The sequence below is a fragment of the Carassius gibelio genome, chromosome B11 (assembly GCF_023724105.1).
Source record: "Carassius gibelio isolate Cgi1373 ecotype wild population from Czech Republic chromosome B11, carGib1.2-hapl.c, whole genome shotgun sequence".
Classification (NCBI taxonomy): Eukaryota; Metazoa; Chordata; class Actinopteri; order Cypriniformes; family Cyprinidae; genus Carassius; species Carassius gibelio.
In genome coordinates, this window is record NC_068406.1 from 672,773 (window position 1) to 699,735 (window position 26,963).

Here is a 26,963-nt window from a genome sequence, read left to right on the forward strand (position 1 = left end):
GGCTGCCCCCCTCGGGTGTTGTCGCTGCTGCCGAATCAGACTTGGAGTTGTCGGCCATGCTTGCCCGGGCAGCCGTGAGTATCGGACTGGAGGTGACTACACCGCCCAGTCCCGAGCCCTCACGGCTGGATGATTGGTTTCTCGGCGCGGGACGCGGCTCACAACCTCGTTCTGCTCCGGTGCCTTTCTTCCCGGAGGTGCATGAAGAGGTGACGAATTCGTGGACGGCCCCTTTCACGGCCAGAAGCCGCTCTTCTCCCTCTTCCATCCTCACCACCCTCGATGGCGGGGCAGCCAGGGGGTACGTGGAGGTTCCCCAGGTGGAGAGGGCGGTTGCGGTGCACTTGTGCCCACAAAACGCCGCCACTTGGAGGAATCGTCCGCGTCTCCCGTCCAAGGCCTGTAAGCTGACGGCCGCACTCGCTGCCAAGGCTTACAGTGCTGCGGGCCAAGCTGCCTCTGCCCTGCATGCCATGGCTATCCTGCAGGTACACCAAGCCAAGGCACTCAAAGCTATGCACGAGGGTGGTACCGACCCGGGGTTGATGCAGGAGCTGCGCACGGCGACTGACTTCGCCTTACGGGCAACGAAGGTCCGTCAGCTCCGCCCCGTGCTGAGAGTTCTTCGAGGCCGGCGCGTCGAGCCCCGCGCAGGAGAGCGGCGCCCCCCGTGTCACTCCCGGCTGCGAAGTCCTCCAAGAAGTCGACCAAGCAGCCCTGACACGGGCAACTCGGAGATGCGGAGAACTGCTCTTCAGGAGATGGCGAAGACAGCGCCACTCCTTCCCCCGGAGGAGGGCCGGGTGGAGAATCTTCAGTTTCTGTTTTGTTCTGTTCCGCCACTGGCTGAACTCTCCACGCGTCTCTGGCCAGTTCCTCCGGGAACACGGGGAGTGTGGTTGCGATGACCCAGGATGCAGTGCCTTCTGGGCCTTCCGGCACGACTCCCCATCGCTGCACCACTGCGGGTATGTCGACTGTCCCTTTGGTGCCACTTGTACGGTATCTGGGAGCGTGGCTTGCGCTGCCCAACCCGTCACGCTGGCTCATCCGGACGGTTCGACTCGGCTATGCGATTCAATTCGCCCGGCGACCCCCCAAGTTCAATGGCGTGCTTGAGACTTCGGTGGCAGTCCAGGACGCCCCTGTCTTGCGCGAGGAGATTGCTGTCCTCCTGACGAAGGATGCAATCGAGCTGGTCCCTCCAGCCGAGATGAGGACGGGGTTTTACAGCCCTTACTTCATCATGCCCAAGAAGAGCGGTGGCCTTCGACCTATCCTGGATCTGCGAGTCTTGAATCGGGCCCTACACAAGCTCCCGTTCAGGATGTTGCGCTCTCACGACAGCTCACTTTCCCCGGGGAATGGCGACTCCATCCCCAGACGGTCCAGCTGATCTGGAGTCGATTCGGGGAAGCCCAGGTAGACCTGTTTGCTTCCCACGAGTCCTCCCACTGCCAGCTGTACTATTCCCTGTCCCAGGCCCCCCTGGGCACAGATGCACTGGCACACAGCTGGCCTCGGGCTTTACGCAAGTATGCGTTTCCCCCAGTGAGCCTGCTCGCACAGACACTGTGCAAGGTCAGGGAGGACGAGGAACAGGTCCTGTTGGTTGCGCCTTACTGGCCCACCCGGACCTGGTTTTCGGAACTCATGCTCCTCGTGACAGCCCCTCCCTGGCGCATCCCCCTGAGGAGAGACCTTCTCTCTCAGGGGCTTGGCACCATTTGGCACCCGCGTCCAGATCTCTGGAACCTCCACGTGTGGCTTCTAGATGGGACGCGGCAGACCTAAGTGATCTGCCCCCAGCGGTGGTAGACACTATCACTCAGGCTAGAGCCCCTTCTACGAGGCAGGCCTATGCTCTGAAGTGGAGTCTGTTCACGAATTGGTGTTCTTCTCACCGAGAAGACCCCCGGAGATGCCCGGTCAGAGTCGTGCTTTCTTTCCTGCAAGGTAGGCTGGAGCGTGGGCTGTCACCCTCCACCCTGAAGGTGTATGTGGCTGCCATTGCAGCACATCACGATGCAGTGGACGGCCGGTCCCTGGGGAGGCATGACCTGATCGTTAGGTTCCTGAGGGGTGCCAGAAGGTTACATCCTCCTAGGACACCCCTGATTCCCTCCTGGGACCTCTCTATTGTCCTGGCGGGACTTCAGAGGGGTCCCTTTGAGCCGCTGGATTCGGTTGAGCTGAATTTCCTGTCTCTCAAGACAGCGCTCCTGATCGCGCTCACTTCCATCAAGAGGGTCGGGGACCTCCAAGCATTTTCGGTAAGTGAAGAGTGCCTTGTGTTCGGGCCGGCCTACTCTCACGTTGTCCTGAGACCCCAAGGTACGTGCCCAAGGTTCCCACCACTCCCTTCCGAGACCAGGTGGTGAACCTGCAAGCGCTGCCCCTGGAGGAGGCAGATCCAGCCTTGTCGTTGCTGTGTCCCGTAAGAGCGCTTCGCATATACGTGGACCGCACCCAGAGCTTCAGAAGCTCTGAGCAGCTCCTGGTCTGCTTTGGAGGTCAGCAGAAGGGGACGGCTGTCTCTAAGCAGAGGTTGGCCCACTGGATAGTGGACGCCATCGCCTTGGCTTACCATTCCCAAGGCGAGCCGTGCCCCCTGGGGGTGAGGGCCCACTCCACACGGAGTGTGGCCTCCTCCTATGCGTTGGCGCACGGCGCCTCTCTGGCAGACATTTGTCGAGCTGTGGGCTGGGCGACACCTAACACCTTTGCGAGGTTTTACAACCTCCGTGTAGAGCCAGTTTCCTCCCGTGTGTTGGGTAACAGGTAATTGGCGGGAAGGGCTGGCTGGGTGTCTCGCTTGCTGCGCCATTCCCCCTAACACGGGGATGTGAGCGCCTTCTCCCAGTAGAGTTCCCCGGTTGGCGTACCCTGGTCGAGCATCCTCCAGCACCCTCGGCGTCAGACTTGGCGGAGCAGTCTGTCGCCAGGCCCAGTACTGGCGTTAGCATGCCCGGAGCCGGTCAGCCCCTGTACTGGGCTAGGTGTCCATATGGCTGGGTTCCCTACGGGTAATCCCATATGTGTATTCTTCCACGGTAAGGTTTCCCTCTTGGCAAACCCGTGTCTTCCCTTGACAGATCGCTCTGTCAGTCTCTTCTGGCAGCCGTTCCATCCCTACTCCAAGGTAGGACCTGCCTCAGAGACCCTTTCCATATGTAGTACTGCCCTCTGGGTCAGTCCATATCGGTATCCACATGTCACCTCCCTACGGGTAGAATGTGGTCTCCGTAGCGACCTTTCCTAAAGGCTCGCTTCCCCATTGTCTTGCCAGCTGAAAGAACAAATAGGGAAGATTTGAAGCAATCTTTCACTGAAGGTTGAAATCCCTTCCATTTACTTTATGTGGGCGGAACAGCAGCATGGCCTTCTCCAGCAGCGATGTACTCACCCTTTGGCCCCTTCGGTACCAAGGTCATTGAATTTGCGCTGGGGCTTTGGGAAGGTTACGACCTTAAGCGTAGCTTTTGTGGCACGCCAAGGCTTGTCAACAATTGCAGCGCCTCAGGGTTGTGACGAGGTTCAGGTTATGGCGTTTTCCATAGGACCCCATTTGTCGGTCGACATAACTCGTAGTGACCGACAGATAGGGAACGGCTCGGTTACGTACGTAACCCTCGTTCCCTGATGGAGGGAACGGAGACGTTATGTCCCCATGCCACAACCTTGAACCATTCGCTGTTGCCGGGACACATTCTCGGCTCCTCAGCGTAAAACCTAATGAGTGGATGCACCTGTCGCCCTATTTATACCCGCTGGCACAGGGAGTGGCTCAGGTGTGTTAATTCACTTGCCAATTTCATTGGCGTTTTCTCTTAAAATCAGAGATGATTGGCCTCCCAAGTGAGACCCCATTTGTCGGTCGACATAACGTCTCCGTTCCCTCCATCAGGGAACGAGGGTTACGTACGTAACCGAGACGTTCTGTCAATGATGCTTCTTAAAACCTGACCAAATACTTCACAAATATAATTTTCATCAAGAAATGATTCCAATTGAATAAGAATACATTTCTTCACAATCTTGGCCAGAAATGGAAGTTTAGAGAGGTCCATAGGTCTTAAGTCTATAGTTGCAAAGAATGTTCTTATCCATATTTTCTTTTTTTGACAAGGACTGAACTACAGATGTACACTGTTGTATATCATTTCGAACCACTAATATTCAACCAACAATGAATTGTATAAAGCTTTCAAATAATTCACCAGACTTATCGGCAGACACCTCTAATTTAGGGTTCAGATCAGAGTCAATAGTTGAAAAAAGAACTCTCGGATTTTGGCGATTTTTCTCAATAACATTTGTGAAATTTCACAAATGTTCTATCAACATTTCACAAGACATTTGTAACTAATCTTTCATCCATTTCCATTCACATCTTCTGCATTCCCTTCTTAGGGACCTGATATGTTCAGGGACTCTCCAAGAATCACAGCTGGAGAATTGCAGAAATTAGTTGGGTCTTGGGGTCAAAAGGCCAAAAATAAATAAATAAATAAATAAAAATAAAATAATGATTCAAACAGCCCCTACATCGCCACATGTTATTCAAATGGGATTGTATTACAACAAACTCCAGCATAGTCAGTTGTCAGACATGACTGGAACTTCCAATGGGACTGACTTCCATGGTCAGATGAAAAAAAACAACAACAACAAAAAAGAGCTTTTTAGCAGCAAACCCAGCAGATGGGTTTGGTGCAAACAGAGGTACAAAGTACCTAATGCCCACAGTTTAATATACTGCTGGATCTTCAATGTTGTGGGCCCATTTTTTTTGCCGGAGGTCCTGGACATCTTGTTCAGATGCATGGGATCATGGATTCTATCAGATACCAACAGATAAGAAATCTAAACCTGACTGCCTCTGTAAGAAATCTTATAATGGACCATGTTTAGATCTTCCATCAGAACAATGATCCAAAACAAACATAAAAAGTCAACCGAAATTTTTTCACTGAGCATAAAATGAAGCTTTTTGTCACAGAAAAAGTCTCAGTTTCCTGACCTGAACTCTTTAGAAAATAAGTGGGGTGACCTGAAGAGAAGAAGCACTAGAATGAAGCTGGTAATCTGAAGGACCTGGAGAGATTCTGGTTGAAGGAATGGCTCTCTTGTCAGGTCTTCTCCAAACTCTTCAGGCATTATAGGAGAAAACTCAGCACTGTTATCTTTGGAAAGGACATTGCAATAATTGGGTGCCAATAACTGTGGCAAACGTGAACTATAGAAAAAGTTTTTCATAATATAAGTTTCCCTCAATTTCAACGTTTTACTTTAATGAAAGGTTTACATTTTTTGAATGAAAGATCAAAAGGATAAAGAATGCAGATTTATTTCCACAGCCACCTTTGCTTATATTTAACAAGGGTTCCAATATTAGTGGGCGGGGGGCACTGTTGTAAGCTGCTGGCATCGTCCAGACGAGGGCGTGGATGTAGTAGGTGATGACGAGGAAAGTGTGTGCACCGAGTCATCCCACTGCGCCAGCTCCGCATACAAGAAGATAATAGTATAAGTGCTACTAAGAGACTGGAGTTGGTTGTGGGCATGAGAAACAGAGGTGTTTGTGGTTAAATCTAGTGGACATTGGGAGAAAGTAGAAGGACATTTTCTTTGATGCTCCACTCCCATCCTCTGGGCTTTTTGGCACATCTGTTGAGGCATTGGTCGAAAAGTTTAGGGAGGCGAGGGCACAGTCTGCAGACTTCAAGAGGTACATGCCTGATCATTCTAGATCATATTCCAAAACCTTTGAGGGGGCTGGTCCTATCACAGACAGGACCAGAAATCTAGCGTGGCCACTTATGCTCCTCCCCCTTCCAGGAGTAGGGCACACAGGAGGCATGATGCTAAAGAGAGTAGAGAGTATTTCAGGAAGGAGATAGAGAAGAGGCGAGCTGATAGCAGGCACTTTCTTAGACCCCTTAGTGCTTAGTGTTTGCCCTCTCTCTCTTAGGCCACCCCATCTCCAGTGTATGTTTACCACTATTCTTGGTGGTCAGGCATGCACCAGGGCATGGTGTGGTTGGTATTTTGTTGTCCAAAATGACCCCTTGGGGATGCAGTGTGAAGTTCTCATGAAGAGGAACATTTTGGGGCTATGCATGAAACTATGGTTTCCTGAGAGGGAATGAGACACTGCGTCCCCTTGCCATGCCTTGTGCCTTCCTGTATCATGTCTCCTTCAGACAAAGAAGTTGATGAAGTGCATTACCGACACCATCTTATACTTCTGGGTGCCCTCCTAATGACATCACAGGGTGCATGGCCCAATGGGATTGGAGTGTTTTCACACATGCTTCAGACACAAATTATACAAATATTGATGAAATAGTTTTAATATAAATATATATATATTTTTGGTGTAGTTGACTGCATATTAAACAGAAAACTACTCATTAATGGTTAAACTGTAGTATTATCTAACCCCTCTCTTAATGGGCAAGCAAACAGTATGGTTTACATTTACTGTAAACACAAGTATGTTTAAATTATTAAAAGAAAATCAATGAATGTGTAAATCAATATTAAGTTTGTATAAAACTTGTTTGTCCAGTGACTGAAAATTTTAATAAAAAATAAATAAATGCCATGTTGATTACCAGAAGGTTCTTTTTGTTGGCTTCAAGAGTTGGGTCTTTGCTGAAAATGTGACTATTGCGCAGAAAGAAACCTGATTCTCTTGCTTTCTTTGTTTTGACTGGAGGTGTTGGAGGGATATTTTTTTGGTTAACTGTCTGTCTGGAGAAATGAAGTTCTGAAATTCTCTCATCAGTATGCAGATCTCCTCTCTGGACTATTCTGCTGGTATGTTTTGTAGAGTCTTCATTCCGTATACCCCTTTCTTTTGGTGAACTCTCAAGACTCTTTATCGCTTGATGCTCTGAGCACACACATATGTCTTTGATAGCTTAAGACAATTCCTGACTTATATTACCTTTCACTATACTTGTGGTGCAGTTTTTATTGAAATAGCTAGTGTTCCTGTTTTCGAACTTACAGGGGTCAAAGTGTCTCACGAAAGATTCATTCATACTGTATCTTTTAACATTTATTTTCATTAGTTCAGAACCTTGTCCAATATCTAGGTCATCTTTGTTGCTTTGGCTCCTCACTCTCTAAGTGAGTGTTAATGGAACACTTCTTGTTATATATGTTCTCACATGTTCAGTAACTCTCTGGCTAGTTTTTCTCAGTTCCATGGCCAGTTGGATTTCTGCAGATTCTTCCAGTTCAAAATTGCTTATCTTCTTTTCAAGACCCAAATCTTCTGTTTCTTTCTTCTTTGCTTTAACAGATTTACCTTGATTATCACTATTATCAATCATGAGGACATTCATGAATTCAAATCTGATATCAGTCTTAAAACTTTCCTGCTCTTCTTTGTCAGGGCCACAGAATGAATCTTGGTTTTCTTGTTTGCCTTCAATGTTCATAATCTTCACTTCGTCGGATAGCTTCTCTTGACATTCTACACATTTTCTTGCATCATCAGACTTTCCTGAATCATTCAAACATTCATGCATATTTCTTGCTCCCTGATTGGGAATTTGCAAGTTTTTTCCCATTACTTTGTCAAACTCTGCATTTTCTTTAATCCGTGTTGCAGCATATGTATTTGTGGCTGGCTTATTTAGCTTTTCAGCAATGGTTGATGTCAGTGTTTCTTTTCTTGTGCTGAAATTTTCAAGATGACATATCACAGTCTCCTTTATAAGTTCAGTATTGTTGTCCTCATCAGACTCAACACTATTGTGTGTGATGTTTGAACCTTTGGCTTCTGTCTCATACACAAAGTCCCTTGACTTGCCCAAGTTTAAGCTTTGAGGTCTTTTTTCCCTTCTGACTTTATGTTGAGAACTCTCCTCCAGGATGTCTGTAATTGTAATCTTATTGTTAGGCTGAGACTTAGCAAGTGGTGTAGGCTCTTTTTGTGATATTTCATGAGACAGTTTAAATTTAATCTTTGTTGTGGCATCTTCCCCCGTGATGACATTTTCCTTAGATTCACTTGACTTGTCCATTAGTGATATTTTTGAGGATTGAAATGTCTTCATGTGCAATTGTGTTTCATCACTGTCCTCTCTCTTTAGGTCAACGTGTGTCATCTTGGTAATGTCCTGTTGTTTTTCTGTCTCCTCCTTTTGAAGGGGATCAATGACCAGATAATGTGTAGGTGTACTAGCTTTGTACTTTCCTTTCACCTCCATTTCAAAGTTGAGCAACACCCATTCTTCAGAGCCCTATTTAATCATATAAATTAAAATTGTTAGTTCTTTAACTTGTCATCAATCAGTAACCATTACTGAATTTCAAATGTCAAAGGAAACTCATATGAAGTTACTAGAGTCTTCTGGATGAAGCCCTCCACAGAGAGGCTGTTGTCAGGTTCCCCTACCCCTGCACCAACAGCCTGCTCATAGATGGCCAGCTCAAAGAAAAAGGAAAAAAAAAAAGGAAAAGAGAATAAACCAAAAATCATCTAATATTATGAACATTTAAAGAGCAATTTAAGATGATGAAAAAATATGAAAAAGATAAGAAATAGCAATACAAATAAAATTAACACAGCATATAAACAAACATGAAAGGATGAATCAGTATAATGAAAACACAGCAGCAATAATGACTTGGGAAACCATTAAATACAACAGCACAACACAATGCAACATAGTAGATAACTGAATTAAAACATTACAAATTAGAAAGTTAAAGCAACATGACATACATGTCAAATGCATTATATCTGGTAAAACAAAAATCCGTATTAGCAAACAACAATTAGTATTACAATATCAACTACACCCACACCACATAATACTAGCTATTTTTACTTTTACTGGACTAGTCAATGCAAAATTGTTCCAAAATTCGTAACTACTGAACTGATAGGATTTTCCTTGTCAGTTGAGGGAAAAGACTTTGCACACAATCAATAAAGTGTTTACAGCATGATGCACATATATGTGATGATCGCAACCAAACAAGAAAGTATAGATTAAACCAAGTTTCAGCACATGTATTAATATTCTGTCCTAATGCAGTATTTCCATACTCACAGCCTTCTTCTCTGGAATGCCGTCTGGGGATGTCCCTGACAGACGTTTTTCCCGGTTCATCAGTTTGCTGTTGGGCTCCCTGAGGGCACGCTTCAGCTCATTGATGCTGGCTTGGTGCTTCAAGAGAACATCCTCTGATTTGTCGAGAAACTACAGAGAGTACCAGAGAAAGAACATCAATGATCAGGAAAACATATTTTAAATCACAATTGATCACATGATTGTCTGTGATTAATCACATTGCTATGCACAAAACTAATAATGCATTCAAAAGTAGTGTATTGCGCTCTTTTTTCATTTAAAAGTACTGCTATATGAACAAAATTACAATAACATTTGGTTTGCAAACTCTTTAAACAAATAAGGTGCTTTTTTACAGCAGTATTCCTTTTACATAGTGGCAGTTAAAATATTTCTAGTAAATCTCAGCTTATAACATTAATAGAATTAAATTAAATATAAAACAAGCTGTCAGGACATTAACATGTTTTATAGTTTGTTATAGAAAAACAAGTTATGCTCAGAGTCCAGAGCCTCGATAACATGAGTAGAGACCTGCATGATCATGGGATCCAATGCAGCAGAGCAGACAACACTTGATGGGTGGGTAGAGACTTGTGTGTGCAGGATGCAGGAAAATATTTAGGGTGTGCTCACACTAGGCAGTCTTAACTGTGTTGAAGCACATTTGACCAGGCTTGGGAGGGTTACTTTAAAAATGTATTCAGTTACAGTTACTAATTACTTCATAAAAAAAGTATTCAGTAACGTAATCCAAGTACCACAATATGAAAGTAATGTAACTGATTACTTTTGGATTACTTCAAGGTAGAATATTATTTTTTAAAAACAACAACATTTATTAATTAAGAATTTCACAGCCCTGAATTAATATACATGTAAAGGACTATACAGACATCTAGTGCATGGTATTGATATTACAGATTATTTTGTTTTATTTTGAAGAAAATATAATAAGAAAGAATTTTAGGGAAATGTTTATTCAACAGGAAAATAGAGAATACAAATAAAAAAAATTCAATGAAAATATAATAAGAACAATTTTAAGAAAAAATGGAAAATATTTATTCAATAGGAAAACAGAGAATACAAATATTTTTTTTCTCTCTCTCTTTGCAAATATAAAACTAATTTTTTAAAGTGAAAATGCTTCTTTAGGTTTGATGTCGAATCCTTCGATGAAGAAAGTGTTTTCGTTGCTGGAAGGCACAGTTTCACTGTACAACGTTGTTTGCATTTTCTTATTTTTAAACAAAATAGCAGCGGAATTTCCATAAAACGAACGCATTTTTGCGGCAGTAATTCAATCTGCGTCTGAGGAGATTGAAGACAGCTGTTATTTGAGCATGCACCAGCGAGTGGCACACGTGACTCGCGTGAGTCATTAATCAAGCTGCGCTTAATATAGTGTTATTATGCCAAAATACTGATTTATTTAGTTTTCAATGAAACCATTGTAATCCTGAAAGTATTCCCCCTTTTTTAAAAATGTAACTATAATCTGATTACTACATCTTTTGACGTAACTGTAACGGATTACAGTTACTGGATTTTTGTATCCTGATTACGTAACGCCGTTACATGTATTCCGTTACTCCCCAACCCTGCATTTGACCCCCAAAGCCTGGTTCGTTTGACTAGTGTGATCGCTCTGTTTAGCAGTCACTGGCTCGGTTGGAAGAGGTGGGCCAAAGCACGATTCAGCTATATATAGATTAGTGAGTGTGAGCGCTAACCGCGCTGGAGCACAAATCTGCTGTTACGTGCTGCATGTTTGTCTGAATATTTCTGAGCAGCAAAATCGATAGATCTGTAAAGCAATATATTGTGAGAGGGCCGTGTGTTACTGCATCCCATATGACTCAAAATAATAAACCACAAAGTTAACAAAGCAATGTACTCCACTGTGCTTCACTGAGTGAGTGCGCTCCTCTGCTGTCTTCACATCAGGTATGGAAATTAACTTTTTTGTCCACCGCCCACTGTGGCTGGTGGATTTCAAAATCTAATCATTAATAATGTTGTATTTAATTCAAAAGGAAAGATTTCACCAGTATAAGTGTATTTTTTTTGTGTGTGTGGTTGAAGGAACACAAAAGTCTCCACACTGTATCACTGAACACACAGCGTTTTTAATACATGTACATCATTTTTTCGCGTCTCGTCACGCCAGAGCTGTCAAACATGTGAAGCGATACAATGTTGTTTCTACAAACAAAATGAACAGCATAACAACTTACTAGCCACAGAGCTAACTTCTGAAAAAGTACTTGAAAACTGGAAAAAAATGCATCCCCCGGACAGCAGTTATTTAGACACACGACAGAGAATATTGTTTGTTAGTTTGCTTATTATGCTGTTAAAAACAATAAGATAAACACAAACTGTCCATATAATCTAAAATGTTGCAAAATGCTGGAGGAGAATTAACTTACAGGTGTTTGACGGAGACGTATGCGGAAATTTGCGCGCGATAAATTAAACTCTTCTAATTATTTACAGTACATTTTATAGCACGCGCTCATGATATACAAGATCGCGTGCTATAAAATGTAATGTAAATAACTAACAAATATATCACTCCGCCAGCGGCACTAACTTCAGCTGCAAACACTGTACTGAGAACAATTCTGCCGTTTCGAGCCCGCCTTTCTGCACGGAGCTGCTTTGGATAATATTAGACTTTATTTGCTTGTTATACACACACCAGGGATGGAAAAACATACAGAAAAGTACATGGCATGATATAACTGAGGCATTTGACTGAGGAATGGCTGGCAGGCTTGATTGAGAAACAGCTGGCGGGTTAGACTTAGGAACGGCCAGCAGGCTTGGGAATGGCTCTCTTCCATGGGGTGACAAGCCTTTTTCTCTGAGCCATGAAACTTGCTAACTAGCACGTTAGTAAGATAGGCCATTTGAAAAGACTTATAAAAGAACCTTACTTCTCCTGTGGGTTAGGCTAGATAAATATGATTTGCGCAAACCTAAACGCATTTAGGTAGATCGGGGGGTGTATTCCCTTCAAAAACAAAAGGATTCCACTGCATCTTCAGTGGCTCAAATGTCAGGAGTAAATGAAAGTGATGTGACATAGAGCCAAGTTTGGTGACCCATACTCGGAATTAATGCTCTGCGTTTAATTCATCCAAAGTGCACACACACAACAGTGAACACACACAGCCATTTATGCCGCGCCGCCCAGGGAGAAGTTGGGGGCTCGGTGCCTTGCTCAAGGGCACCTATGTCATGGTATTGAAGGTAGAGAGAGCACTGTACATTCATTCCCCCCACCTACAATTCCTGCCAGCCCGAGACACGAACTCACAACCCTTGGATTGCAAGTCCAACACTCTAACCGTTAGGCCACGACTGCTATGTTTATTATAACATCCAACAACAGAATACTTCAATCGCTTAGGAGCCATTCTTGTCTAGTCCTGCTTCGGTGTCGAAACAATGGCAGACTGTTCACAGATCACTCAGGGTGGGTCTAACGTAGAACTCTAGTGTCAATCAACTTTGCTGCTTTTTTTTTTCCTTTTCTTTTTTGTTCATTTTTATGTGAGATGTGAGCTGCACAAAAGGGCACACTTCAGATGAGGATTTAAAACAGATAAGATGATGTGTATACAGTACATTTCCACATAATTTTTTTAATAATTTGTTAACTACAGTAGATGCAGCATTAGTGGAGAACAGCAGTATGTTTGTCATCAAGCTTCAGAGGATGCTAAAATTTCTTAAAACAAATGACATCCCTTAGGAATTATAAGGTTCTATCTGACATTTTTTTTTACAAAATCGAGTTATTCACATTCTTATTCAGTGACAACTTATTTATATTATGTGACAGATTTTTTAATGTTCTGTAAATTTTTGGGAATTTTTATTTAAATAAACAACAAATTTTTATATAAACAGTCGAATGGAATGCAAAAACTTTGAAGCTCAAAATCTCAAAACTACTCGGAATGCAGATAGAACCTTATAATTCCAAGGGGACGATATGTTAAAATACATGCAAATTGTTATGTCCATGCAGCTGACACAAAAAAATCAAACTCATCTAGAAACTCAGACTCATCTAGGCCACTTTTTGTTCATTCTTGAAAATTACTTTTGCCTGTTTGGTGATTAAATAAACATTAATTAAACGCAACACCTCCTGCGTGTTGTCCCGCTTCAATCAGAAGCCTGAAAAAACAATAAGCTGGATGCCAACCTCTGTTAAACTGGAAAGAATATGAAGAAGCCTGAAAAAGTTTCCAGTAGGCAGAGATAACAGCACAGGCTCTGACGTCAGAAGCCAAAAACTCTGGTTCCCTTTCGATACTTCACTCATACTGCGTATGGGGAAAAGCTCCTTTTTTCCTCGATACTGAAGCCTTTTTTCAATAACGCAGTGCAACTGCACTGCCATTGGTTTAATCTGTAAACTTTTTTAAACCAATGACAGCGCTGCGTAGCTGCGCGAGCCTGTGGCGATGCAGGGCGCCAAAGCCCGCCAAAATGGGCGGGGCGAATGGCTATATAAGCAGGCAATCGGCAGAGGAAATCAGATCTTACTCCTTCAGCGACGACTTCACTTCGCTGGATCTCTGCTGAACGCCTTCGCTTGGAATGAGCTCTCGCCGTCGAAGAGGCACCGCAGCGGACCAGCTGAGACCGCTGACCGCCTGCAGCAACGGCGTTCTCGCAGACAGCCGCTCTCAGCGCCGATCTTGGGCCGCCCGCTTCCCGCTTCCGGCCGCTTCTCAGTGATCTCCTGCCGCCATCCGGCGATCGTAAAAGAGCTTTTTCCAGCGGTTTTCACCGCTCTAAAAGAGCGTTTCTAACGCCGTTTTAACGGCGACGGCCATGCCGCGCCACAGCTGTGGCACATGCAGAGCCCCTCTGCATGATGACGACGGCCATGGTGAGTGTGTTTTCTGCCTGGGTAAACCCCATTCTGAGGCTGCACTCACTGAGACTTCATGCTGCTTTTGTGAGAGCATGAGTCTCGCCTCTCTGCGCTCGCAGATTGCTTTCTTTAATGAAAGCAATCCTGCCCCTCGCGCCCTCCCGTCTTTTTCCTCCCGCGAGCCGGCCAGGAAAAGACAGCGGGGAAGAGGGGCTCAGCGCCCGGATTTGGGTGAGCTCACGCCGGCTCAGTGCCTGCGTGCCTCACCCTCTCCAATGAGAGAGCCGTCCCCTGTCCTCTTCTCACGCCCAGAGTAGCGTCCCTCGGCTGAAGCGAGCGACCTCGTCTCTTTCGGCGGATCGGAGGACGAGCCGCTTGACGACTCCATGTCACTCGCGGCTTCTGAAACGGAGGACTGAAGCCCTCCCTTTGGACCGCTGCGGTCAGCTGACCTTCGGCCCCTAACGCTCAAAACCGCTCTGCTACTTGCTCTAGCATCGGTCAAGCGTGAGGCGGTTGAAGCCCTCCCTTTGGACCGCTGCGGTCAGCTGACCTTCGGCCCCTAACGCTCAAAACCGCTCTGCTACTTGCTCTAGCATCGGTCAAGCGTGTTGGCGATTTGCAGGCCCTCTCGGTGAGCCCTGCATGCCTTGAGTTTGGGCCCAATGACTCTAAGGTCATTTTAAAACCCAGGCATGGCTACGTACCTAAAGTGCTCTCGACGCCATTCAGAGCACAGGTAATTTCCCTCTCAGCTCTGCCTCCGTTGTCAGGTGAGCGAGAGCTGGATTTACTCTGCCCAGTGAGGGCTTTGAGGATTTACATTGAGCAGTCGCAGCCGTTCAGGCAATCTGACCAACTTTTTGTCTGCTTTGGTGGCCGCACCAAAGGGTCTTCGGTCTCAAAGCAACGCCTCTCGCGTTGGATAGTTGAAGCTATCGCTCTATGTTACTCCTCTATGGGCCTTGAGTGCCCCATAAGAGTTAGAGCTCACTCTACTAGAGGGATGGCCTCTTCATGAGCCTGGTCTAGTGGTGTCTCTATCAAGGACATCTGTGAGGCGGCCGGCTGGTCCTCGCCGTCCACTTTTGTCAGATTCTATAACTTGGATATCCCGACCTTGCATGCTCGGGTTCTTTCGGTTTGATACGACGGCCTCTAGCAGACTCTGTCATCATACCACCTCGAAGCAGTGTAGCGTCAAGGGTTCGATGGCTCCGGCCCTCTCACTTATCCTCTGGACCCCAGGGTGTTCAAGTTAAGTCTTGTCGTTCCCTACCGTGGCACGGCGGGGTTGAATTCGTTCCCCATACGCAGTATGAGTGAAGTATCGAAAGGGAACGTACTCGGTTACGAACGTAACCTCGGTTCCCTGAGATACGGAACGAGTACTGCGTTATATGCCGTGCCACGAGGCTGCGGGTTCAGTGTCGTTGCTTCAGTCGTATGACCTGATTTCCTCTGGCGATTGCCTGCTTATATAGCCATTCGCCCCGCCCATTTTGGCGGCTTTGGCGCGCTGCTTCGCCACAGGCTCGCGCAGCTACGCAGCGCTGCCATTGGTTTAAAAAAGTTTACAGATTAAACCAATGGCAGTGCAGTTGCACTGCGTTATTGAAAAAAGGCTTCAGTATCGAGGAAAAAAGGAGCTTTTCCCCATACGCAGTACTCGTTCCGTATCTCAGGGAACCGAGGTTACGTTCGTAACCGAGTACGTTTCGCTGTCCAAATGAAAACACTAAATTTATTAAATTAAATTAATGATTTTTTAAAATCCTGTCCCTGGTAGGGGTTTTAAAAAATGCTCAGTTTCAGTAAATTGCAGCTGCATTTGCAACGGCCAAACAGAGTAGAAAAAACTGCGGTTCAAAAAATAATTTAAATCAAATTTAGCAGCCTTTAAGTATATCAAGTATTTAGTATAGACGGTTTCATCGGGAGCACGTGTCTCAGCCTAAGTTAACTTCCGGACTGTGTTTGTATATCAGTCTGGCTATAGTGTAGTCTACAAAAGTAAATAAAGTTAAGGTGATGAGTAGACTAAAGTTGGGCTCAGTTGGTTGTTCTGTGGCATGTGTTTCCCATACATTTATTTATTTGTGGCGCTCACAATATCAAAACTGACAAATTTTCCAAAATGCTTCATTGAAGAAACATGAGCACATAGTTTACTGCACATTTAAAAATCAAAACAAGGCACAGGTGTTTTTAAATCACTGTATTTCTGAGGAAGACTATCTTTAATTTGTCTATTAAATTTATGTAATTATCATTTAATCTTGCATGTTATATGCCTGATAAAGCAGCGTTTGTGAGCTCAAGCACTGCTTTGTGTACAACATTTACTGGGGAAACCTCTGTTTCTTTGCTTTAAAGCACCTCCTGCTGGCAGAGAATGAATTTGCATTTTCAGTAAGTCTGATTTAAGCAGCAAACACATTTAGCTTGTTATCAAAAATAATATATTCAGCCACTGTAGGCATACAGTAGGTACTTCTTTCAACATTGTTGTTTGATAAATAAAAAGCCATTCACTGCATCACTGCAAAGAATTGTTGCCAGACTTCAATAATGATGCAATCTTATACACTTTTGTATTTGCTTATTTAAATCCAGGCCGTGACATTTTTTGGCCAGGAAGTGTATTATGGTCTATACCAGTGGTTTTCAACCTGTGGGCCGCGGCTATGGGATTACAATCCCGCCAAATGTATTGCAGTCACAGATCAAAAAATAATAAGCATAAATAAAATATTTAAAAACACGTATAAAATAATAATGCACAAAACCGAAAAACAAATGCAATTTTTTTTAAATAACAAACAGCACAGTCATGGATTGCAGAAAACTGAAACATGAATTCAAAATTTTCCAAATCGCAAACAAAATCAGGTTTCCTGCTCATGTTATTTTTCTGTGTGTGGGAGTGGGAATTGACGTCACTCCAATGCGACTCTTGGCTACTATGGCAGGTGTGTGAAGAAGGATAACCAGCGTCACCAGACAAATCCCGGATGATCTTAGGTAATTAGCCATAAATATTTTGTTAGTGGGTGACAGAAACATTCCCTTTGTGTATTATGATATTTTCTGCAAGCTCTATGTAGTCAGAGTAGGCCAATATCTTGCCGGTTAACACGTGCCTTGTTAGTTTGCTTTAGTTGGCAGTTGGGCTGCACGATAAATCACACACAATATTATCTACTCAGTAAAGCCGGTTGCATAATCAGTGGTAAACCTCCATCACCTGCGCACATGGAGAAGCATCATTCGTCTTGAAGCAGCTGCACAGAATGATCACTGTATGACATTAAAGTCCCGCGCGAGCGATAAGAGAGCACACAGATCCAATGCATTCGGGCACACAGATCCAATGCGCGGTACTTTGATGTCATACAGTAATCATTCTGTGCAGCTGCTTCAAGTCGAACGCGCCTAATGCTGCTCCACTTGAAAGGTGCGCAGGTGATGGAGATTTACCACTGATTATACAACCAGCTTTACTGACAAGATGCGCATTAAATATCACACAGGGAATGTTTCTGTCACCTACTAACAAAATATTTAAGACCAATTACCTGAGATCGTCCGGACACTGGCTATCCATCCTCACACTAGAGGGTGACATTGATTGTAAACAAAATCACTATCACGGGATTGGGACGGGACGGGATGGGAAAAAATGTTGGCGGGACCTGGAATCGTAATAACACTTTGATCCCCAACTTTCTACACATATACCCTACTTTTTAAATAAATAAGTATAAATTGTAGGCTTATATTTAAATTTTGTACTCAATTGTACTCGACCCGTGTCTTTATGCTCTCCTGTTTGCTTTAATGTAGCTGGTGAAGGACAGATCATTAACGGCTGGTCTATGTGGTAATACAGTACCCTACTGTACATCGGGCAGTACATCCAAAAGCCCACCTATCATTCATAGACCTCAAATATAGCTTTTCATCTAAAAGATGTATGTAGTAATAACTTTACATGGCCGCTCAATCTAATGTTAACCTACAGAAATGTGCGCTGTATGAAAACTTCATGTATGAAAAATAAATCTATAGAGTGCCACTCTCAGAGTGCAATGTCTACGCTCAAATGAAAAAATAAATAAAATAGAAAATGTGTGTTAGCATTGATGATTTACATAACGTGTATAAAATGCACAATGTGCATTGATTAAGTTGGCTTTCAGTTCAATAAACTAACAAAAAAAACTACATTTTCAATTTTTATTTAACTAAAGTGGGCATGCTGTGATCTGTGCTGTATTTTTTTCACTGTATCAGACAGATTCCGGCTGAAAAAAATGAATAAATACAACACGGGAGTGGGAGAGAACGTGAGTCATTCCGGGAAATGAGACGGGATTTCCCCCCAGTTTTTTCGTGGGATTGGGACGGGACGGGATTTTTTTTTGCGTGAGTGGGACGGAAGAGATCCCGTGTCACCGTCACCCTCTACTTCACAGCAGCCACGAGTTGCATTGGAGTGACGTCAACTCCCCCTTTGACTGATTGGCTAGAGGAGCAGCTGTCAATCTAGAACTTGTGGGCCAATGGTGATGCTGAAGCCTGCCCTGATTTACATGAGACTCAAACTACAACTTTTAGAAACGCAAGCGCAGAACGTGGAAACAAGAGCAAAGGGGAAAAAAACACAAGCACACAAAAAAAATCATATGAGCAGGAAACCTGATTTTGTTTTACCTGATTATTTTACACGTGTTTTTCAATATTTTATTTCTGCTTATTATTTTTTGATCTGTGACTGCAATACATTTGGCATGATTGTAATCCCATAGCCGCGGCCCAAAGGTTGAAAACCACTGGTATAGACCATAATACACTTCCTGGCCAAAAAAAGTCACAGCCTAGATTTAAATAAGCTTGCTGATTGGTTTAAGAATAAACCGCCAATTTATCTTAGATTTTTTTGCTGCATATGCTACAGAACAACAGCTCTGCCTGGATCTGGTTTTCCCGTTTTGCTGAGCGGTTCCAGTCCGAGTTATTTTCTGTTCATTGCCAGTTCATTCTAGGGCTGTGCGATTAATAGAAATTGTCATAAAATAACGATTTGAGCCTGCGCGATTTCTAAATCGCTTTATAGCACGATTTTCCATGGCCCTGACCTCCTGCAGTATGCTATCCGATCCAATCAGAATGCAGCGCCTAGCGTGAGAACAGAACAGACGGGGCATATGCGCAACTCCAGGTTCACACACTGTCTGTGATGTGCGTATTTCTGAGCCCATCTTGACGGATCAGAGCGTTCACACTGCACGCGGTAAAAGGCTAGAAATAAAAACGTGCGAAAATAATTAATATCTAGCACATGTGCATAGAGAGTTGTGAGTGCACAGGACGCAGTTTAAGTGAGAGCAGCATGTATCTGAGCAAACACGTCTGGTTTTGTGACAAGAGCAAAAGGAAATCTGCGTGCGAGCGGAGAGTTTGCGCTTGTGCATTATTTTAATGTGCTTTCACGTTACAATAATGCGCTCTCACTGCTGCTTCTGCACCACACACACATACAGTATATATATACGTGAAAGCATGTATGAAAAATAAATCTATAGAGTGCCACTCTCAGAGTGCAATGTCTACGCTCAAATGAAAAAATAAATAAAATAGAAAACGTGTGTTTTATATATATATATATATATATATATATATACACATTTTTTTTTTTTGCCGTAAGTCTATAAATGTTGTTACACCTTTACAATAGTGATTATTTTGACTATTGTCTGTTCTAGAGACGTTACAACTTTTTGATAAAGCTCTAATTGGTTTTCTTTTGGAAATATGTTTCATATTCATCCTGAATGCATGTATGACTGTATAGCATATACAGTATGTATGCATCAAAATTGTGATTAAAGGGTTAGTTCACCCAAAAATGAAAATTATTTCATTAATAACTCACCCTTATGCTGTTCCAAACATGTAAGGCCTCCTTTTATCTTCGGAACACAGTTTAAGATATTTTAGATTTAGTCCGAGAGCTCTCAGTCCCTCCATTGAAGCTGAGTGTACGGTATACTGTCCATGTCCAGAAAGGTAAGAAAAACATCATCAAAGTAGTCCATGTGACATCAGAGGGTCCGTTGGAATTTTTTGAGGCATCGAAAATACATTTTGGTCCAAAAATAGCAAAAACTACGACTTTATTCAGCATTGTCTTCTCTTCTGTGTCTGTTGTGAGAGATTGCATCTGTTGCATCGGTGTTCGGATCACCAGTAGTTCTTTCGGACAGTTCGATTCAATAAACCTGTTGTAGAAAACGGTTCACCAGTTCTTTTGCGCTCGACGTAATGGCGTCATTGGCGATGATTGCCCTCGATTCAAGCCTTCGGTTTACCTGCACCCATAACACTAGCACAGAATCAGTTCAGAATCAATCACCAAAAGAATCAGTTCAGTTAAGACGCTCTGTGTGTCGGTCTGCTTCACGCTGAATCACACTTGCGCAGTATCACCATCTCGTCGGTTCATGAATCGGACGCGTCTGAGAGAAACGGTTCTTGACTCGTGAACGAGTCAATGTATTGTTCGTTATCTGGCTCGGCTCGGTGTTCATCTTCAGTTCTCTCTTTACAGCAGTTCAGTCAGTGTACTGTTTGAGTACATTAATTACTCCGGGATATTGGTTTGTTTGAACTCAGAGGAAGTGTCAGCCACATTAAAAAAGTTAACAGCTTAAGTCATTTGTGGATTAATGCGTATTAGAGATGCGAACCATTTAAAACGATTCAGTTCGATTTGGTGAACTGAATGATTCGTTCACGAACCGGATATCCAGACTGCTTTGATTTGAACTCTCTCTCACACAGACACGGAAGAGAAGACAATGCTGAATAAAGTCGTCGTTTTTGCTATTTTTGGACCAAAATGTATTTTCGATGCTTCAAAAAATTCCAACGGACTCTCTGATGTCACATGGACTACTTTGATGATGTTTTTCTTACCTTTCTGGACATGGACAGTGTACCGTACACACAGCTTCAATGGAGGGACTGAGAGCTCTCGGACTAAATCTAAAATATCTTAAACTGTGTTCCGAAGATAAAAGGAGGTCTTACATGTTTGGAACTGCGTAAGGGTGAGTTTTTAATGACGTAATTTTCATTTTTGGGCGAACTAACCCTTTAAAATCGAAATAGCAAAATTGATCAAAGAAATCGCAATATGTTTTTTATTTTTATTTTTTGTCCATATTGCACAGCCCTAGTTCATTAAATAAATATAGTTAACAGTCTAGCTTCTGAGTACTGAGTTATTAACCAAACAATAGCGGGGTCAGTTATTTATTTATTTTTTTGCAGTGGGCCGCGCAAACATATATGATTGGTTGTGTGGGCTGCGAGTTGAAAAAGGTTGGGAACCACTGGTCTATACAGTGGTAGTACTAGATGCCTTGATAGAATAGTTTGATTCTTGTTTGGACTCATTTGAGACACAGCCCTTTCTGTAGCCAAGTAAATATATCTTCCACCCTATCACTATAAATTCTACAGCACAACCTTTTCTGGTTTATTCTTTTCTGTTGCAGATTACTACCCTAGTAAAAAAATAAAAACGTTAAAATACATTTATTTCATGCTAAGTATAGTTCAAATCTATTAACATATAAAAATTATAGCTAACCTTCATTTGGAGTACTACCTGTGCACAATGCACATTTCTTAATATTAAGCCTAAAATGTGTTTTAATGTCACTATTGATAAGGATTGTATGATCTTTGAATAATATTGGCTGTTAAGTGACATGAGCTGCATCTAAAAGGTAAAGGGGGAGGTGTTGCTTCAATTTATAACAACGTTTTGCTCGTGGACCCTCCAGAGTCAGGGTTAGTCGCCGTCGATCTTCCAGAGTCAGGGTTAGTCACCGTCAACCTTCCAGAGTCAGGGTTAGTAACCGTTGACCTTCCAGAGTCAGGGCTAGTTCCTGTTGACCTTCCAGAGTCGAGTCACGTTCCAGTTGATTCCCCAGAATCAAGTCAGATTCCGGTTGACCTTCCAGAGTCGAGTCAGGTGCTCGTGGACCCTCTAAAGTCGAGTCAGGTGCTCATGGACCCTCCAGAGTCAGGGTTAGTCACCATTGACCCTCCAGATTCAGGGCTAGTTCCTGTTGACCCTCCAGAGTCTAGTCAGGTGTGGACCCTCCAGAGTAAGAGTAAGTCACCGTTGACCTTCCGGAGTCAGGGTTAGTCACCATTGACCTTCCAGAGTCAGGGTTAGTTACCTTTTACCTTCCAGAGTCAGGACTAGTCACCATGGACTTTCCAGAGACAAGGCTAGTCACCGTTGATCTTTCAGAGTCTAGTCAAGTCACTGGTGATCTTCAAGGACAGAGTCAAGTCACTGGTGATCTTCAAGGACAGGGTCAAGTCACTGGTGATCTTCAAAGACAGAGTCAAGTCACTGGTGATCTTCAAGGACAGAGTCAATTCACCGGGGATCTTCATGAACAAATGCAAGTCACCAATAATCTTCATGAGCAGAGTCAAGTCAGCACCGATCTTCTGGAATCCAGTAGAAACACCATAGGATTACCAGAGTTTCGTCCTCCTGTTGGTCTGGCCGCATGGATGTGGTGGTCTTCTGCTCCGCCCTGGGGGCCTTAGGCCTCGACCACAAGGATGTGGTGCTCTTCTGCTCTGCCCTGAGGGGCTTCCACCCTGACCACACGGTTGTGGTGGTCTTCTGCTCCAACCTGGGGGACTCCGGCCTCGACCACAAGGACGTGGTGGTCGTCTGTTCTGCCCTGGGAGGCATCCGTCCTGACCACATGGAGGCGGTGGTCTTCTGCTCCGCCCTGGGGGACTCCGGCCTGGACCACAAGGATGTGGTGGTCTTCTGCTCCGCCCTGGGGGGCTTTTGCCCTGACCACATGGTTGTGGTGGTCTTCTGCTCCGCCCTGGGGGACTCAGAATTTTGATGCACACATACTGTATATGCTTTACAGTCATAAATGCATTCAGGATGAATTTGAAACATATTTCCAAAAGAAAACCAATTAGAGCTTTATCAAAAAGTTGTAACGTCTCTAGAACAGACATTAGTCAAAATAATCACTATCGCAACAATAGGTCAACAGAGGATGCCATCTCAACGGCGACACTTCAACAATGTCTGTTCTTGATAAGGATTGTATGATCTTTGAATAATATTGGCTGTTAAGTGACATGAGCTGCATCTAAAAGGAAAAGGGGGAGGTGTTGCTTCAATTTATAACAACGTTTTGCTCGTGGACCCTCCAGAGTCAGGGTTAGTCGCCGTCGATCTTCCAGAGTCAGGGTTAGTCACCGTCGACCTTCCAGAGTCAGGGTTAGTAACCGTTGACCTTCCAGAGTCAGGGCTAGTTCCTGTTGACCTTCCAGAGTCGAGTCACGTTCCAGTTGATTCCCCAGAATCAAGTCAGATTCCGGTTGACCTTCCAGAGTCGAGTCAGGTGCTCGTGGACCCTCTAAAGTCGAGTCAGGTGCTCATGGACCCTCCAGAGTCAGGGTTAGTCACCGTTGACCCTCCAGATTCAGGGCTAGTTCCTGTTGACCTTCCAGAGTCGAGTCAGGTGACCGTTGAATTTTCAGAGTCGAGTCAGGTTCCGGTTGACCCTCCAGAGTCTAGTCAGGTGTGGACCCTCCAGAGTAAGGGTAAGTCACCGTTGACCTTCCGGAGTCAGGGTTAGTCACCTTTTACCTTCCAGAGTCAGGACTAGTCACCATGGACTTTCCAGAGACAAGGCTAGCCACCGTTGATCTTTCAGAGTCTAGTCAAGTCACTGGTGATCTTCAAGGACAGAGTCAAGTCACTGGTGATCTTCAAGGACAGGGTCAAGTCACTGGTGATCTTCAAGGACAGAGTCAAGTCACTGGTGATCTTCAAGGACAGAGTCAATTCACCGGGGATCTTCATAAACAAATGCAAGTCACCAATAATCTTCATGAGCAGAGTCAAGTCAGCACCGATCTTCTGGAATCCAGTAGAAACACCATAGGATTACCAGAGTTTCGTCCTCCCGTTGGTCTGGCCGCATGGATGTGGTGGTCTTCTGCTCCGCCCTGGGGGCCTTAGGCCTCGACCACAAGGATGTGGTGGTCTTCTGCTCTGCCCTGAGGGGCTTCCACCCTGACCACACGGTTGTGGTGGTCTTCTGCTCCAACCTGGGGGACTCCGGCCTCGACCACAAGGACGTGGTGGTCGTCTGTTCTGCCCTGGGAGGCATCCGTCCTGACCACATGGAGGTGGTGGTCTTCTGCTCTGCCCTGGGGGACTCCGGCCTGGACCACAAGGATGTGGTGGTCTTCTGCTCCGCCCTGGGGGGCTTTTGCCCTGACCACATGGTTGTGGTGGTCTTCTGCTCCGCCCTGGGGGACTCCGGCCTTGACCACAAGGACGTGGTGGTCGTCTGTTCTGCCCTGGGAGGCATCCGTCCTGACCACACGGAGGTGGTGGTCTTCTTCTCCACCCTGGGGGGCGTCACGTGATGTCCTTCATGGACTTATGTTTTTGTGTTTTTGTTTTCTTTTGTTTTTTCTATCTGTTTCCTCCTTTGGACCTTGCCCTCCATCCCTCCCCCTGATCCTCCACCAGTCCACCTCCCTCCTGGGTTTCTAGTCTGTGTCTGTCATTCCGTTTCCCTCTAAGACCTGGCCCTCCGTCCCTCCCCCTTATCCTCCGCCGGTCCACCACCCTCCTGGACTCCTTGTTTTGTGTTGCACTTCTCTTGTCTCTGTCTCCCCATTTTACCTGGTTGTCTTGTCTCTGTTTCCCCATTTTACCTGGTCCTCTTGTCTCTGTGTACCATGTTATCTGGCCCTCCGTTCCTCCACCTAGTCCTCCGCCGTTCCACCTCCCTCCTAGTTTCTTTGTCTGTTGGTTTTCCCTTGGTTTCGGGTGGAGCATCTGGCAGCTGCTCCATGGAGGTAATGTCACGCTGTCAGTCTCTGATTTCCTGGGTGTCCACTAGTGAGCTCACTTCCCCTTAGGCACTTCACCATAGGCACTATATTCCTCTAGTCTGGTCCTGTCTTCACAGTAATTGCACTCCAGTTAATTGTACCAGGTCAAATCTATTGTCTTTAGTCTCCTTATAAATACCTGTCTTTCCCTGTTGTTTGTATGGAGTCCTTACCCTTCGATGTGCCAGTCTTCTCGTTCCCCGAAATTCCTCAATTCTCGTATTCTGAGCTCCCGTTCAGTTTTTTTTCCTTCCCTTTCCCTCCCTTTCCTTGTTTTGTTATTTTGTTTGTTTGGACTGAATTCTGGTTTTGACCCATGGCATGTTTGACAACTATATTGGATTACCTCAATTAAATATACCTGCGATTGGATCTCTCGTCTCCCTGTGTTTTCACTGGTGCACGAACCGTTACAAAATGTTAAAGATAAATCCCCTGTTATGTTTGTACTGGCTACTGTATACAGGCCACCAGGGCACCATACAGACTTTATTAAAGAATTTGGTGATTTTTTACATTGGTGATTTTAATATTAGATTAGATTAGATTAGATTCAACTTTATTATCATTATGCATAGTACAAGTACAGAGCTAATGAAATGCAGTTAGCATCTAACCAGAAGTGCAAGAATATAGTGTTTTATATACATAAAAGTGCAGAGAAAGTAAAGCTATGATATACAGAATGTACAGTGGAGTTGCTATATACAATATTGATCAGAATATAAATATGAATATAAGTAGGGATTGTATGTACATTATGAAAAGAGCAATGAAGGATTATATATACATTATGAATAGCAGGAACGTGAGAACAGTGGTAATAAATACAGTTGGATGAGTGTGCAAAAGTATTGTTGAACAATTATATGCAAAATAACAGTAGTGCAATGATATTTTTCTGTAGAAATAGTTTACTGTGCTTGTAAAGTAACAACTTTAGTCAGTTTATAGTTTAATAGCTTTAACCATGTGCAGTCTGTGCAAAAATATGAATAGTGCAAATAATGAATGTAAAGTACTGTGACTAGGGCAGTAAAAGAGCAGGTGCAGGTTAGATTTGTGGTGTGGCATTCAGAAGTGTCACAGCCTCGGGAAAGAAGCTCTTCCTGAGCCTACTAGTTCGAGAGCGTAGGCTCCTGTAATGCCTGCCGGATGGAAGGAGGGTGAAAAGTCCATGGTTAGGGTGAGAGGCATCCTTGATGATGTTTCTTGCCCTGCCCAGACAGCGCTTGTGATAAATGTTCTCGATGGAAGTTAACTGGGTGCCGGTGATCCGTTGAGCAGTTTTCACCACCTGCTGGAGTGCTTTGCGGTCAGTTGCAGAGCAATTGCTGTACCATACTGAGATGTGAGTGTGCTCTCTACAGCGGTAGAATTCAGCAAGGATCCTGGGACTGAGGTGAACTTTTTTAAGGCTCCGTAAGAAGTAAAGGTGCTACTGTGCCTTTTGTGTTTAGGGACCAGGTGAGGTCATCTGAGATGTGGATGCCAAGGAACTTGAAACGTGTGCATTATTCCTAATCCTCCTGAAGTCCACAATGATCTCCTTTGTCTTCTGGGTGTTAAGTTCCAGGTTTTTCATGGCACACCACACAGCCAGGTGCTGCACCTCATCCCTGTAGGCTGACTCATCGTCATCCTTGATCAGACCTACCACTGTGGTGTCATCTGCAAATTTGATTATGGTGTTGGAGCCATAAACAGGAACACAGTCATGGGTGAATAGGGAGTACAGGAGAGGGCTAGGTACGCAGCCTTTTGGCACTCCAGTGTTCAGGGTGATGATGGAGGAGGAGAGGTTATCTAACTTAACAGACTGAGGTCTGTTAGTTAGAAAATCTTATATCCAGTTGCAGATGGGTGAGCTGATTCCAAGATGGCTGAGCTTGGAGATCAGCTTGGAAGGGATTACAGTATTAAATGCAGAACTGAAATCAATGAACAGCATTCTCACATGTGTGTTTTGACTGTCCAGTTGGGTG

General features: G+C 44.4%; 1 protein-coding gene across 6 annotated transcripts in view; it reads right to left on the minus strand.

Annotated features, from left to right (window-relative positions):
• Positions 1–26,963, minus strand: part of LOC127967982 (band 4.1-like protein 1) — a 363,306-nt gene that overhangs the window by 58,894 nt on the left and 277,449 nt on the right. For all 6 annotated transcript variants that reach the window (XM_052568756.1, XM_052568757.1, XM_052568755.1 and 3 more), the window contains one exon: positions 9,078–9,227. In XM_052568756.1, the coding sequence (XP_052424716.1) occupies positions 9,078–9,227 (150 nt within the window). The remainder of the gene's footprint in view (positions 1–9,077; positions 9,228–26,963) is intronic.